General features: G+C 39.9%; 1 protein-coding gene across 2 annotated transcripts in view; it reads left to right on the top strand.

The window, feature by feature from the left end:
* DTL (denticleless E3 ubiquitin protein ligase homolog) overlaps positions 1 to 14,589 on the top strand; it is a 67,508-nt gene extending 52,919 nt beyond the window's left edge. For both annotated transcript variants that reach the window (XM_010372485.2, XM_030935948.1), the window contains 2 exons: positions 10,017 to 10,849; positions 12,605 to 14,589. In XM_010372485.2, coding sequence (XP_010370787.1) covers positions 10,017 to 10,849; positions 12,605 to 12,703 — 932 coding nt within the window. In that variant the 3' untranslated portion in view covers positions 12,704 to 14,589. The remainder of the gene's footprint in view (positions 1 to 10,016; positions 10,850 to 12,604) is intronic.
* The last annotated feature ends 1,900 nt before the right edge of the window (positions 14,590 to 16,489 follow it).

Raw genomic sequence — 16,489 nt, 5'->3', positions numbered from 1 at the left:
ATCATTTTGGCTGGTTCTAAACATATGGTTGATGAGAAAAGTTTAAGCAAAAGTCAATTTGTAGACTTTCTCTCAAGGCAAGACTGCTTTAGGAGTGAAAAGCACAGAGTAAAAAAGGACAGGATAATTAACTGACTAAAGTGCGTACTTGCCAATCTTTATTTCTGCTAAAAGAGATTGCATTTTTATATCAGCCCATCCTAAATTCAGCTGAATATAAATGCAATTAGGTAAAAATCATAGTTAACAATTCAAAGCCTTTGTGACTAAGAAATAGATAAATGCCCTTATTATTTGACAACAGGAATGCTATTTCAGCAATCTAGAAAGCTCAGAAGGAAATTGAGAAAGTGTTGTCTGTGGTAGGGCCTGAGAGGGAAGAAGCATGAAGTTCATAAAAATTTGCCTGAAGTACTTGCCATTGTATGTAAACAAAGGGATGGGTACACATAGAGAAACCCTATTTACTAAGTTTGATTTGATTTACAGAGAGCAAGCACTGAGATTCTGAATTTTTTTTTATTTGTGGAAAATAGTAGTTGTTTGTAAAATCAAGTGGGAAGCCATGTGAGGCCTGATAACCTAAACACGTAACTGATTGAATGGCTTCTTGTGAAAAGAAAAACTATCTCCATTTAACAGATAAAGAATCTGAGTCCAAGGAGATAAAGGGTTATGCCCAAGTCACATAATAAGTGATTGTGCCAGGTTTTAGAACTGTGGGTTCCTGTGTGAGAGCCCCTGTGCAGTGCCTTTCTGCCCTAGCATTGCTCAAGAATGTATATAAGAATGCTAATGGCAGCATTAAATGTGCTGTAGAATACCTATACCTTAGAATACATTGTAGCTGTTAAAAATGATAATGTAAATCTTTATTAATGTGGGAAATGTTCATGATACGTTAAGGAAGCAGGTTGTTCCTAATTTTAAAATGGGCAAAGGGCCTGAATAGATGTTTCTCAAAAGAAGACATACAGATGCCCAACAGGTATATGAAAAACTTCTCAACATCACCAATCATCAGGGAAATGTAAATCAAAACCACAATGAGATATCCCCTCACACCTGTTAGAATAGCTTTTATCAAAAAGACAAAAGGTAGCAAGGATTGGTAAGGATGTGGAGAAAAGGGAACCCTTGTACACTGGTGGGAATGTAAATTAGTATAGCCATTATGGAAAACAGAATGACAGTTTCTCAAAAAATTAAAAAAAGAATTACCAAATGATCCAGCAATTTCACTTTTGGGTATATATCCAAAAAAATGAAAGCAGTATGTGGAAGTGATACCTGCACTCCAGTGTTCACTGCAGCACTATTCATGATAGCCAAGTTACGGAATCACCTAAGTATTCATCAACAGTAAAGACAATATGACGTATATACACAATAGAATACTATTCAACCTTGAAAAAGAAGAAAGTTAATGTCATTTGCAACAACAGAAATGAACCTGAAAGACATTATGCTAGGAGAAGTAAGCCAGACACAGAAAGACAAATACCGCATGATCTCATGTGTGGAATCTTAAAAAGTTGAACTCACAGGAGCAGAGAGTAGAATAATGTACTATGTACCTGAAAATTGCTGAGTAGATTTTAAATGTTCTCACCACAAAAATATATGAAGTGATGTTAATTGGCTTGATTTAATCATTCTACAATGTATGCATGTATCAAAACATCACGTTATAGCCTGTATACATAATACAAATAAATTGACTTGAGATAAAAGATTACTAAATAGTGTATATATATAGTGATCTCTCCTTTTTAAAAAATTTCAATAGTTTTGGGGGAACAGGTGATGTTTGATTACATGGATAAGTACTTTAGTAGTGATTTCTGAAATTTTAGTGTACCATCACCCAAGTGGTGTATGCTGTAACCAATGTGTAGTCTTTTATCCCTTACCTGCCTCCCACCTTGAGTCCCCAAATTCCATTGTATCATTCTTATGCCTTTGCATCTTCATAGCTTAGCTCCCACTTGTAAGTGAGAACATACGATGTTTGGTTCCATTCCTGAGCTACTTCACTTAGAATAATGGTCTCCAGGCCAGGCCCAGTGGCTCATGCCTGTAATCCTAGCACTTTGGGAGGCTGAGGCAGGTGGATCACCTGAGGTCGGGAATTCAAGACCAGCCTGGCCAACATAGTGAAACCCCCTCTCTACTAAAAATACAAAACTTAGTCAGGCGTGTTGGTGCATGCCTGTAGTCCCAGCTACTTGGGAGGCTGGGGCAGGAGAATTGCTTGAACCTGGGAGATGGAGGTTGAGGTTGCAGCAAGCCGAGATTGTGCCACTGCACTCTAGCCTGGGCGACATAGCGAGACAACAGCTTAAAAAAAAAATGGTCTCCAACTCCATCCTGGTTCCTGCAAATGCCATTATTTCAATTCCATTTTATGGCTAAGTAGTATTCCATGTTGTATATATATATATACACACAGCACATTTTCTTTATCCACTTTGATTGAAGGGCATCTGGGCTGGTTCCACATTTTTGCAGTTGCAAATTATGTTGCTATAAACGTGCATGTGCAAGTGTCTTTTTCATATGACGACTTTTTTCCTCTGGGTAGATACCAGTGGTGGGATTGCTGGATCAAATGGTATATCTACTTTTAGTTCTTTACAGAATCTCTGTACTGTTTTCCATAGTGGTTGTACTAGTTTACATTCCCACCAGCAGTGTAAAAGTGTTCCCTTTCCACCACATCCACCCCAATTACAGCTATTCTTGCAGGAGTAAGGTGGTATTGCATTGTGTTTTTGATTTACATTTCCCTGATTATTAGTGATGTTGAGCATTTTTTCATAAGTTTGAAGGCCCTATGTATATCTTTTTTTTTTTTTTTTTTTTGAGAATTTTCTGTTATTCATATCCTTGGCCCACTTTTTGATGGCATTATTTGTTTTTTTCCTTGCTGATTTTAAAACTCGAAAAATTCCCTTGTGCCCCTTGCAGGACGTGCAATGAGGGTGTAGTTCTCTTCTTCAATGCCCCGCTGCTCAAACCTCTAGGGGAGCATACAGATGCGTAGGCTGTGGGGCTCCAACCCCACAACAGTGTCTGGGGGTGAATGTTTACAGCTCCTGAAGCCGCAGTGGGTATGTGTTACAGGGCGCTCTTTTAGTTTTGCTGTTTATAGGCGACTTGTGTTAACCAGCTGAATTAGACCCCTGCCTTATCGCAAGGACAGAGGGCTTTCTGTATCCCGGGGTTCTTGCCTTGGTGTACCGGAAGAATGGGATCACATGTGGGCTTGGAGAATTTGAGTGCAAGGTTCCACTGAGCAGAAGTAGCTCTCCGCAGATGGGGGAGCCAGAAGGGAGATGGTTTTCCCCTGGAGTTGGGCCCTTGGCGGCCCAAGTTCTCCTCCGACTGCCCCGACCAAACTGCATCATTCCACCGGTTGATGCCCTGCGGGCCTGCCGAAGCCTGTCAGTGTGCTCTTCCGCCAGCGTGCTCCTTTCAACGTCTACTTGACGAGCAGCCACTAGTGTCTTTTTCTGCTTATGTGTTCCTCACAACATGCAGTCACCATGTGTTCCTGCTAGGGTCTTGGGGTTTTTCATAGGCACAGGATGGGGGCGTGGCAGGCCAAGGTGGTCTGGGAAATGCAACATTTGGGCAGGAAATGCCTGTCCTCACCTAGGTCCGTGGGGATGGAGCCCTAGCCAGGGATCACACCTTCTACCCAGCACTTCTCTTCCCTCATTCTGTATCATTTAAAGGGGCCATGCTCTTCCCTTCCCAGCACTCCCGTATCAATTCGTTTGAGTTCCTTGTAGATTCTGGATAATAGGCCTTTGTCAGTTGCATGGATTGTGAAGATTTTCTCCCACTCTGTGAGTTCTTTGTTTACTTTGCTGATTATTTCTTTTGCTGTGCAGAAGCTTTTTAGTTTAATTAAGTCCCATCTATTTTTCTTTGTTTTTCTTGCATTTGCTTTTGGGTTATTGGTCATGAACTCTTTGCCTAGGCCATGTCTAGAAGAGTTTTTCCCATGTTCTAGAGTTTTTATGGTTTCAGGTCTTAGATGTAAGTCTTTGGTCCATCTGGAGCTGATTTTTATATAAGGTGAGAGATGAGGATCCAGTTTCATTCTCCTACATGTGGCTTGCCAATTATCCCAGCACCATTGAATAGGGTTGTCCTTTCCCCACCTTATGTTTTTGTTTGCTTTGTTGACGATTAGTTGGCTGTAAGTATTTAGTTTTATTTCTGGGTTCTCTCTTCTATTCCATTGGTCTATGTGCCTATTTTTATAACAGTACCATGCTATTTGAGTGACTATAGTCTTGTAGTATAGTTTGAAGTCAGGTAATGTGATGCCTCCAGATTTGTTCTTTTTGCTTAGTCTTGCTTTGGCTATGTGGGCTGTTCTTTGGTTCCATATAACTTTTAGGATTGTTTTTTCTAGTTCTGTGAAGAATTATATGGTATTTTGATGGGAACTGCATTGAATTTGTAGATTGCTTTTGGCAGTATAGTTACTTTCACAGCATTGATTCTACCCATCCTTGAACATAGGATGTGTTTTTCCATTTGTTGTGTCGTCTGATTTCTTTCAGCAGTGTTTTGTAATTTTCCTTGTAGAGGTCTTTTACCTCCTTAGTTAGGTATATTCTTTGGTTTTGCAGCTATTGTAAAAGGGGTTGAGTTATTGATTTGATTTGCAGCTTGTTTGCTATTGCTGTATAGCAGTACTACTGATTTATGTACTTGATTTTGTATCCTGAAACTTAACTGAATTCATTTATCAGATCTAGGAGCTTTTTGCATGAGTTTTTAAGTTTTTCCAGGTATTCAGTCATATCATTTGCTAACAGCGACAGCTTGACTTCCTCTTTACCAATTTGGACGCCTTTTATTTCTCTTTTCTGACTGGCTATGACTGGCTAGGGCTTCCACTATGTTGAATAGAAGTGGTGAAAGTGGGCATCCTTGTGTTTTTCCAGTTCTCGTGAGGAATGCTTTCAACTTTTCAGCGTTCACTATAACGTTGACTGTGGGTTTGTCATGGATGACTTTTATTACCTTAAAGTATGTTCCTTCTATGCTGATTTTGCTGAGGGTTTTCATCATAAAGCGATGCTAGATTTTCTGAAATGTTTTTTCTGCTTCTATTGAGGTGATCATGTGTTTTTGTTTGTTTTTCTCTTAGAGTTTCGCTCTTGTTGCCCAGGTTGGGGTACAGTGGCACGATCTCAGCTCACTGCAACCTCTGCCACCCAGGTTCAAGGGATTCTCCTGCCTCAGCCTCCCGAGTAACTGGGATACCACATCTGGCTAATTTTTGTATTTTTAGATGGGGTTTCACCATGTTGACCAGGCTGGTCTCAAACTCCTGACCTCAAGTGATCTGCCCTCCTCGGCCTCCCAAAGTGCTGGGATTACAGGTGTGAGCCACCACACCCAGCCTGATTTTTGTTTTTAATTCTGTTTATATGCCGTATCACATGTATTGACTTGTGTATATTAAACTAACCCTGCATCCCTGGTTTGAAATCCATTTGATCATGGTAGATTATCTTTTTGATATACTGTTGGATTTGGTTAGCTAGTATTTTGTTGAGGATTTTTACATCTGTGTTCATCAGGGATATTGATCTGTAGTTTTCTTTTTTGTCATGTCCTTTCCTGGTTTTGGTATTAGAGTGATACTGGCTTCATAGGATGATTTAGGGAGGATTCCTTCTTTCTCTTTTGGAATAGTTTCAGTAGGATTGGTACCAGTTCTTCTTTGAATGTCTGATAGAATTCAGCAGTGAATCCACCTGGTCCTGGACTTTTTCTTGTTGGCAATTTCTTAATTACCATTTCAATCTCAGTGCTTGTTATTGATCTGTTCAGAGTTCCTATTTCTTCCTGGTTTAATCTAGGAGGGTTGTATATTTCCAGGAATTTACCCATCTCCTCTAGGTTTTCCAGTTGGGGAGCATAAAGGTGTTCATAGTAGCCTTGAATGATCATTTGTATTTCTGTGGTATTCGTTGTTAATATTTCCTGTTTCATTTCTAATTGAACTTATTTGGATCTTCTCTTTTCTTGGTTAATCTCACTAATGGGCTATCAATTTTGTTTATCTTTTCAAAGACCCAGCTTTTTGTTTCATTTGTTTTTTGTATTTTGTTGTTGTTGTTTCAATTTCACTAAGTTCTACTCTGCTCTTTGTTATCTTTCCTTCTCCTGGGTTTGCGTTTGGTTTGTTCTTGTTTCTCTAGTTCTTGAGGTGTTACCTTAGATTGTCAATTTGTGCTCTTTCAGACTTTTTGATGTAGGCACTCAATGCTGTGAGCTTTCCTCTTAGCACTGCTTTTGCTGTATCTCAGAGGTTTTGTTAGGTTGTGTCACTTTTTTCATTCAGTTCAAATAATTTTTTAATTTCCAGCTTGATTTTGATTTCATTATTGACCCAAAGATCATTCAGGAGCAAATTATTTAACGTTGCATGGTTTTAAGAATTCCCTTTGGAATTGATTTCCAATTTTACTCCACTGTGGTCTGAGAGTACTTTATATAATTTTGATTTTCTTAAATTTATTGAGACTTGTTTTGTCGCCTATCATATGGTCTCTATCTTGGAGAATGTTCCATGAATGTTCTGATGAATAGAATGTATACTCTGCAGTTGTTGGGTAGAATATTCTGTAAATAACCTGTTAAATTCATTTGTTCTAGGGTATAAGTCCATTGTTTCTATGTTGACTTTCTATATTGAAGTCCCCCACTATGAGATGAGATTCTATTTGGTGTATTTTGAGGTTTTGCTTCAAGATTTAGAACTCCTTTTAGCAGTTTTTGTAAACTGTGCTGGCTTGGTAGTGGCAAATTGCCTCAGCATTTGAAAAATACTTTATCTTCATTTATGAAGCTTACTTTCACTGGATACAAAATTCTTGGCTGATAATTATTTTGTCAGCTAATAATTATTTAATATGGCTAAAGATAAGACCTTAATTCCTTCTAGTTTGTAGGGTATCTGCTGTTAATCTGATAGGTTTTTCCTTTACAGGTTACCTGATGCTTTTGCCTCCCAGCTCTTAAGATTTATTCTTTCATCTTGACTTTAGATAACCTGATGACTGTGTGCCTAGGTGATGATCTTTTTGTGATGAATTTCTTGGGTGTTCTTTGAGCTTCTTGTATTTGGATGTCTAGATCTCAAGCAAGGCCAGAGAAGTTTTTATTCTTTTGCCTTTGTCTTTGTTGGATTGGGTTAATTCAAAAGCCTTGTCTTTGAGCTCTGAAATTCTTTCTTCTACTTGTTTGATTCTATTGTTAAAACTTTCCAGTGTATTTTGCATTTCTCTAAATGTGTCTTTCATTTCCAAAAGTCATGATTGTTTTTTATTTATGATATCTGTTTCTCTGGAGATTCTTTTCATCTACATCCTGTTTAGTTTTAAAATTTAAGTTGGTTTTCACCTTTCTCTGGTGCCTCCTTAAGTAGCTTAATAATTGACCTTCTGAAATCTTTTCTGGCAATTCAAAGATTTATTCTTGGTTTGGATCCATTTGCTGGTGAGCTAGTGTGATCTTTTAGGGGTGGTTATAGAACCTTGTTTTGTCATATTGCCGAAATTGTTTTTTTCGTTCCTTCTCATTTGGGTGGACTATATCAGAAGATCTGGGATTCAATGTCTGCTGTTTAAATTATTTTGTCCCACAGGGTGATCCCTTGATGTGGTGCTCTCCCACTTCCCTAGGGGTAGGGCTTCCTGAGGGCCGGACTGCAGTGATTGTTATTGCTCTTCTGGGTCGAACCACTCAGCAGAGCTACTGGGTTCTAGTCTGGTACCGGAGAGTGTCCACAAAGAGTCCCGTGATGTGATCTGTCTTCAGGTCTGTATGCCATGGATACCAGCACCTGCTCTGATGAAGGTGGTAGCAAGGGAATGAAGTGGACTGTGTGAGAGTATTTGGTTGTAGTTTTGTTTAGTGCACTGGTTGTCTTGAATGCTAGTTCTACTAGCACTGAAGTTATTACATGGACAGACTCAGGACCTCTGGTTGGCCGAGATGTTACAGGCAGTAGAATTAGCTGCTATTTTCTCCTTTCTTGGAGCAGGGTTGTTCTGTTGAGTTGCTGTGATGGCTTGAATTGGTTGGCCTCCAGCCCGGAGGTGTTGCTTTCAAGAGAGTATCAACTGGGGTGGTAGTATAGCGGGGATATAAGCTTGCCCTAAGGTTGCCTGGATAAATGTTCGGGTTTCTCACTCAATGAGCAGGACCATAGAGCTCCCACAAGTTTATGTCTTTTATTTACGGCTACCAGGGCGGTTAGAGAAAGACCATCTGGTGGGGGCAGGGATAGTGTGTCTGAGCTCAGACTCCTTGGGTGGGGCTTGCTGTGGCCTCTGGGTGGTGGGAGTGGTGGTTCACAGGCCAACGGAGTTATGTTCTAAGGGAGATTATGACTGCCTCTGCTGCTTCATACACATCACCAGGGAAATAGGGGAAAGCCAGCAGTGACAGGCCACAGCCAGCAAGGCCAGTCTCACTCCTGCCGTGCTTCCCCAACAGCCCAACAGAACCAAATTTATATCCATGCCTCCAGTGCACAGGGTGGATATCTTGCCCTAGACTACATGCCTTCCCGCCAAGAAAGCAAGCAGGGCTTTTAGACCTTGCCCATCTGCCTGCCACGGCTTCTGTGCTTGTATGTGCACTTCCTGTTTGTCCCATCCCCCCCACAGATTGTGCCCAGGATAATTCACGCTCAGTTGAAATTATTACAAAGTTCAGCTGAAAGTCTCCTGCTCCCTATGGTCCTTCCCCAATTCCATTGGCTGCCCTCTCCAAAGACCCCTGTGAGATAGTCAGAAATGGTTTCCCTGGGGACCAGGAGTGCCTACAGGGCTCTTCCTGCTGCTGCTTCTACTTTTATATTTTGCTTGGCTCTCTAAATTCATTTCAGTTCTCCTTCTCCCATGATCTGGATTTTCAGGTTCCCCAGTGAGGATGTGTGCAGAGGTGGATTTTCACCCCTCACACTGTTTTTTGTTTTGAAACAGAGTCATGCTCTGTCGGCCAGGCTGGAGTGCAGTGGGCAAGATCTTGGCTCACTTCAACCTCCACCTCCTGGGTTCAAGCGATTCTTCTGCCTCAGCCTCCTGAGTAGCTGGGACTACAGGTGCACACTACCATGCCTGGCTAATTTTTGTATTTTTAATAGAGACAGGGTTTCACCATATTGGCCAGGCTGGTCTTGAACTCCTGACTTCAAGTGATTCACCCACCTCGGCCTCCCATAGTGCTGGGATTACAGGCATGAACCACCATGCGCGGCCACCCTCTCATACTTTGGACCTTGAGAGTTTGTTTGGAGGTTCTAGCAGGGGAGTGCAGCTGCTCGTATACCCTTGACCGAAGACCGGTTCTCTATCAGGGATGGTCGTCCTCTTCAACCAAGCGTGAAGTTTCGGGAGCCCTCTCACACTTTGGGCACTCAATTTTTCTGCTGTCTTGTGGATTTTGTAGCAGCAAGCTACTTCTTTCAAAGGATCTGTTAATTATTTTGTTTTTTCTGATATGTTCCTGCGGTAGTTCTTGGAGCCAAAGTTCACTATGTGAGTCTCCACATGCTGTTCTGTTCTGAGTGGCAAGTTAGTCCTGCCTCCTATCTGCCACTTTCCCCTTATATCAGTCTCATTTTTGTATAGAAAGAAGTTGAGATATGTAGTATGTATCGCATGCACAAATATAGAAAGTATGCTAAACGTGGTTTATGTAGGCGCTTTAAATTTTTTCTCTTTATGTTTTTTGGTATTTTGTTGATTTTTACAAGTATGTATTTTATAATGGGATAGTTGGGAGGTTGGTGACTTGGAAAAGAGAAAGGAAAATGATAAAAGGTTATGGTTGGAATCAAGTGATGTATATAACCTACTTACTGGCAAATTGACCCTTAGATAATTAAGTTAACTATGATTCTTCTTGATGAGAATTTAGGGACTTTGTATGGCTTTCACTTCTGATTTTCATGATCCTCTCCTCTTTTTCAGTAACGGTAACGAGTAGCCAGAGTACTCCTGCCAAAGCCCCCAGGGTAAAGTGCAATGCATCCATTTCTTCCCCGTCATCCGCAGCTTGTGCCCCAAGCTGTGCTGGAGACCTCCCTCTTCCTTCAAATACTCCCACTTTCTCTATTAAAACCCCTCCTGCCAAGGCCCGGTCTCCCCTCAACAGAAGAGGTTCTGTCTCCTCCGTCTCTCCCAAGCCACCTTCATCTTTCAAGATGTCGATTAGAAACTGGGTGACCCGAACACCTTCCTCATCACCACCCATCACTCCACCTGCTTCCGAGACCAAGATCATGTCTCCAAGAAAAGCCCTTATTCCCGTGAGCCAGAAGTCATCCCAAGCAGAAGCTTGCTCTGAGTCCAGAAATAGAGTAAAGAGGAGGCTAGACTCAAGCTGTCTGGAGAGTGTGAAACAAAAGTGTGTGAAGAGTTGTAACTGTGTGACTGAGCTTGATGGCCAAGTTGAAAATCTTCATTTGGATCTGTGCTGCCTTGCTGGTAACCAGGAAGACCTTAGTAAGGACTCTCTAGGTCCTACCAAATCAAGCAAAATTGAAGGAGCTGGTACAAGTATCTCAGAGCCTCCGTCTCCTGTCAGTCCATATGCTTCAGAAAGCTGTGGAACGCTACCTCTTCCTTTGAGACCTTGTGGAGAAGGGTCTGAAATGGTAGGCAAAGAGAATAGTTCCCCAGAGAATAAAAACTGGTTGTTGGCCATGGCAGCCAAACGGAAGGCTGAGAATCCATCTCCACGAAGTCCATCATCCCAGACACCCAATTCCAGGAGACAGAGCGGAAAGACATCACCAAGCCCGGTAAGTCAGCAGTGGTGGGAAGATACATTTCCTAATTTAAAAGAGGCCAGACACCCAGATGTCTCAAGTCAAGATGCTTTTTTTTTTTTTAAAGAAATCTATTTATTCCTAGTGCTACCAAATTTAGCACATAAATACAAAATTTTGCATGGGCCATATTTTAACTAAAAATTTTTATGCTAAGAAACTTTTTGTTTGAAATTCAAATGTAACTGGATGTGCTGTATTTTATCTGGCAACTCTTCTTACTCCCATTAAAATCCCTCCTGTCAGGGTCCATACTCCTCAGCCCTGTTGCCTGATTCACTAAAGCCCTCATCATGCTCCAGGATATCAATTCAAAAATATCTCCCCTCCCCTGTTAGACAGTATGCCATCCTCTTTTTATAGATAAAGCTGTTGTTCATGGGAAAGTTGCCAACATCCATAAGTAGATTTCCAGTTTGTAATTACATTTTGTGATTATTTAAAATACAGTGAAACTTAGATACTTACAGAACAATTTGAGTGCAGAATCTTTCTAGATTTTTATGACTTCTCCCCAGTCTTTTATAATCATCTTGCCACACCACAGTAATACTTTTGACACCTATATCTATTCTTTTTAACATTCAGTGTAGTGTCACTTACCTTTTTAGAACTTATTTCATTGACTGACTTAGTATTTAAATTAGATAATATCAGTCATCAGTGATTGCTGGCAGAAATAGGTTTGTGAACCTTGAAAAACAAGATTCATTACCGTGGTGGAGGCAGAAGTAGCTGAGAGCATTGGGTGAGCTATTGGCACCTGTCAGAGGGAATAAAAAGCTGCTATTGTTTGCATGTTAAGGGGAGATGGGTTAACCAAGTTTCCACTGTACTTCACAGTAGCTCTTATTATGAGTTATGGAAGTGGTGGCAGGATGGTTGAAATAGAATCCGGGATCATGATCAGCATCATCTGCCATTTTAAAGGGCAGAAGCTAGATAACCAACCTTAGGCCAGTTTTGGTTTAATAAGTGTTCATATCCCCCACCTGCTCTCATGAAGGCCTATCCCATAATTTTAGAATAATAAACTGATACATTTTAAAGACAACTTAGTACACAAACTGCAATCAAGACCTTGCTGTAGGAAAGTGGGGAAAAAAGAGTTATAAGGAATCTTTCCTTCTCTCAAAATTGTGACTGCTCTTTATCCCTAGCCAAAATGTCTATTTTTTTTTTTCAAGGGAGCTGGTCTCAGCTATGTGTTAGCAAAAAAGTAGTTTCAAGGAAAAACTACTTTCACTGATAAATAAAATCTTAAAATCTTTAAAAAGTAGAAATAGTGTGCTGGTCTTGTAATTTATTTGAAGCTAACATTTCTTAAAAATTTTTTACCTTTATATGATGATAATGTCAACTTCAGAAGAGAGTAACAGCTTCCATTTGAATACCTATTTTGTTTATAAATGGGGGGGCTGATTCATTTATTTCAAAAAGGATGTTAATTGTAACTTCTTCGTTTCTTATTAGAAGACTTAGCTAGTAAATGTTTTCTTTTCATGTAAAAAGTCTATGCCTTCTTTCCCTACATATCATCTGTTAAGTTTTTACTGTAGTCAGTACAAATTAGCCAAAAAGACATTGCCATTAAAAGTTTTTGGAGCTGAAAGCAGGCTAACTAAACAATCAAATTTCTGGCAGCCAAATTTAAGGTACACCTTAGTAAAAACTTGGTAACAGTTGAACTTCAAGGAAATCTCTGAAATCTGAACTTTCTTCTTCTAGGTCACCATCACTCCCAGCTCCATGAGGAAAATCTGCACATACTTCCATAGAAAGTCCCAGGAGGACTTCTGTGGACCTGAACACTCAACAGAATTATAGATTCTAATCTGAGTGAGTTACTGAGCTTTGGTCCACTAAAATAAGATGAAAAATACAAGACTGACTCTATAACTCTGGTCTTTAAGAAAGCTGCCTTTTCATTTTTATACAAAATATTTTCAATGCTGAAATGTACCTAATCTGGTTCTGCTACCATAATGTATATGCAGCTTCCCCAGGATGAATGCTGTGTTTAAATTTCATAAAGTAAATTTGTCACTCTAGCATTTTGAATGAATAGTTTTCACTTTTTAAATTATTCATGTTCTCTACAATAATGACATCCCGGTTCATGGAGGCAAAAAACAAGTTTCTTGTTATCCTGAAACTTTTCTATGCTCAGTGGAAAGTATCTGCCAGCTGCAGCATGAGGCCTGTGAAGGCTGACTGCTGAAGAAATCCTCTGCTGAAGACCCCTGGTTCTGTTCTGCCTCCAACATGTATAATTTTATTTGAAATACATAATCTTTTCACTATGCTTTTGTGGGGTTTTTTTAAAGTATGTATAAAAATGTGATGTTCAGATAAGTACATTTATATCAGTTCAGTGTTAAAATGCAGTCTCTTGAGTTAAAGTCATCTTTATTTCAAATGCAGTGATAAATGTCAACTCTTTGGAGAAACTAGGAGAACAACAACAGAAAGCTGTGTTTGTCTTTTTTCTCTCAAATATATCTCCCGTATGAGATTTCGGGTCCCCGTGTTTTCACCAAGCAATCTGGTATGTCAGCCAACCCAACATCACTTTCTACAGGAGGTTGTGATTTTCGCCATTTACTAGAGGAAGATGTTTTATAAAATCAGTTTGGGGTTTGAATTCAGGTGTAGTCATCGGTTCTTTAGGGGCTGCAATGTTTTTTTAAAAAATAAGTCATCAGATTTTAAGAAAAAAGTGATGATTTCTTATTGATATTTTTATGACAGAATATAGCTCTTAACTGAAAATCCAGAACCAGAAACATAAATCTTGAGTTTCTCTTCATGTACATAAAAAGCAATAGCCTTTTAGTATAGATAGCCTTGAGCCGAAAAGTAATAGAATTTTCTCTAGATATTTAATACAGAGAGTGTATAGACTGACTCTAAATTAATAATGTGCAAAATATCTTCAGCATCCCTCCCCGTAATCAACAATTATGTATCAGTGATCTTGAACCATTGTTTTATATTTTTCACCTTTGTAACCTCATGGAAAGAGGCTTTACATACTTTCTATGTACTATGTACTTAGAAGGGAGCCTCCTTCCAATCATGAAACTTCATTCGTTTTATCCATATCCCTGAGGACTGTGTAACTTTATGTCGGTTTTTGTCATTATTTGAAAATCTGTTCTTACTGACGACTTTTTAATTCCTTTGATCTTATAAGTTAAAGCTGTAACAACTGAAATTGCGTGGGTCAAGTAAGCATAGTTTCATCCAGGGAGAAAAATAAATAAAAGGAAGCCATAGAATTGCTCTGGTCAAAACCAAGCACACCATAGCCTTAACTGAATATTTAGGAAATCTGCTTATATCTGGTGTTTGTTTTTTGACTGTTGGGCTTTGGAAAGATGTTATTTATGACCAATATCTGCCAGTAATGCTGTTTATCTCACTTGCTTTGAAAGCCAATGGGGGGAAAAATCCATGAAAAAGAAAAGGATTGATAAAGTAGGTGATTTTGTTTGTATCCCTACACATCTCCTGGCAGCACTACTGAGTGAAATTGGGATACATTTGGCTGTCAGAAACTATACCAAGAGTCTACTGGGTATAACATGTCTCACTTGGAAAGCTAGTACTTTTAAATGGGTGCCAAAGGTCAACTGTAATGAGATAATTATCCCTGCCTGTGTCGGTGTCAGACTTTGAGCTGATCCTGAATAATAAAGCCTTTTACCTTATCTGATGTCCTTTTCTGAGCTTTTTGCATTACCTAGAAGCAGTCTACACAAAAGAACTATAGTAGTCAAGAATCCCTTCTACTTGTTCATTAAATAAAATGTTTATTCCCAAAGTTATAATATATTTCAAGCTGAAAGAGCTTTTAATAAAAAACATCTTGCCTGGGTCAGACCTTGAGCATTTAAGATGGCTTGGATTACTTGATAAAGGAGGGTGGAGTGATGTAGTTCTTTTTCTAAACAAGTATTTCCAGCACAAACTTTTCCATTTGAATACATTCCAAGCACTATTGCTAGGATCCCGTATAAGAGTTTGCTTTTAGCTGTTTCAACACGGCCCTTAATTTAATTTTGTGAGGATGACTGACTAGTCCCTTCAAATGTTTCTTCATCTGGACTGCACATTTAACTGATGATGGATCAAGACCATGTGTAGCTAGCTACTCTTGTGTTGAGGGTCAGCCCATTATCCCCATCCCCAGCCCTAATAGCTTAAAACAGCTTTAACTCCCAGCTTGAAATTAGCCTATGGCCATGTTCATAACATCGGTCGTGTGTGGGTTCAACAAATGCTTTTTGGCTGGGCGCGGTGGCTCAAGCCTGTAATCCCAGCACTTTGGGAGGCCGAGACGGGCGGATCACGAGGTCAGGAGATCGAGACCATCCTGGCTAACACGGTGAAACCCCGTCTCTACTAAAAATACAAAAAACTAGCCGGGCGAGGTGGCGGGCGCCTGTAGACCCAGCTACTCGGGAGGCTGAGGCAGGAATGGCGTGAACCCGGGAGGCGGAGCTTGCAGTGAACCGAGATTGCGCCACTGCACTCCAGTCTGGGCGACAGCGAGACTCCGTCTCAAAAAAAAAAAAAAAAAAGCCAAATGCTTTTTGAGAGCCTGTCATAGCCAACACACTGCTGCTCTTAAGTCTGTTTTTCTGCTTTTCCTAGTCCCAAGAGGGCCAGACTTCCTTTTACATTGCTCTTAAAGCAAAGGCCAAGTAGTCTCACAGAGAAAAATCAATTCCACAACTAGATAGTGTGGGCAACATTTTACAAATGTGTGTCAGAAGAGAGACTGAGTGAAAACATTGTACTAGAAAAACTGAGTTCATTTCCCCCCTATGGCAATTCAACACAAGTGGTTTCTGCTTCATAATTCCATAAAGGGCTAAATGTAGGCCCAGTTGAGCGCTTGTCGGTAGATCTCATTGCTTCTCACACAGGTCTTCACAGGGAATTCTTTGCCTGCCCTAGGTTTGGATCATGCCACATTACCAATTAACCCATTACTCATAAAATTATCAGGGATTATGGAAAAAAAATTGGATTATGCATCAGTTCTTTAGATATTGGTTGGAAGTTATAGGCAGGCTGAACACATTTGGTTGGACTTAAGCTTAATGCTTTAATCCCTGGAATACAACCCTAGCTTGTTATAAGGTAACCATTTTGTTCCCTAAAGTGGTAGCAAAACCTGTTTTATTTCTGAGCTGTGTTTGAGTACAAGCTAAAAAGTGTAGGGGTTGTGGAGAAATGATGTAAGATAAATTCAGCCTTTAAAGAAGAAATCACCTGAGCATATTAAGCAGCTTGTTTATATTGGTATGCCTGCAGCAAGCATATAACATCACAAATGAGAGATATTATGTTACTAAAGAATGGGCTTATTTGATCCCTAAAGTTCATCCCTTGCTAAGCCAGGAAAGAGGGTTTTTAGGGTATGCAACTAGGTTCCTTATTTTGAATGTAAAAGGTTTAATATTCCGTTTATACTCCATTTGTCTTTAATTTCCTTAACTTGCCACATGCCCCTTTGTTTTGACATTCTGAATAATTTATATTCAAGCCATTTTGTGAAATATGAATAGCATATTTCAAAATGCCTTTGATTGGAAGGCGTTT

Source organism: Rhinopithecus roxellana, chromosome 8 (assembly GCF_007565055.1).
Source record: "Rhinopithecus roxellana isolate Shanxi Qingling chromosome 8, ASM756505v1, whole genome shotgun sequence".
Taxonomy (NCBI): domain Eukaryota; kingdom Metazoa; phylum Chordata; class Mammalia; order Primates; family Cercopithecidae; genus Rhinopithecus; species Rhinopithecus roxellana.
Note: the sequence above shows the minus strand (reverse complement) of the source record. Positions and strands in the feature narration are given on the sequence as shown.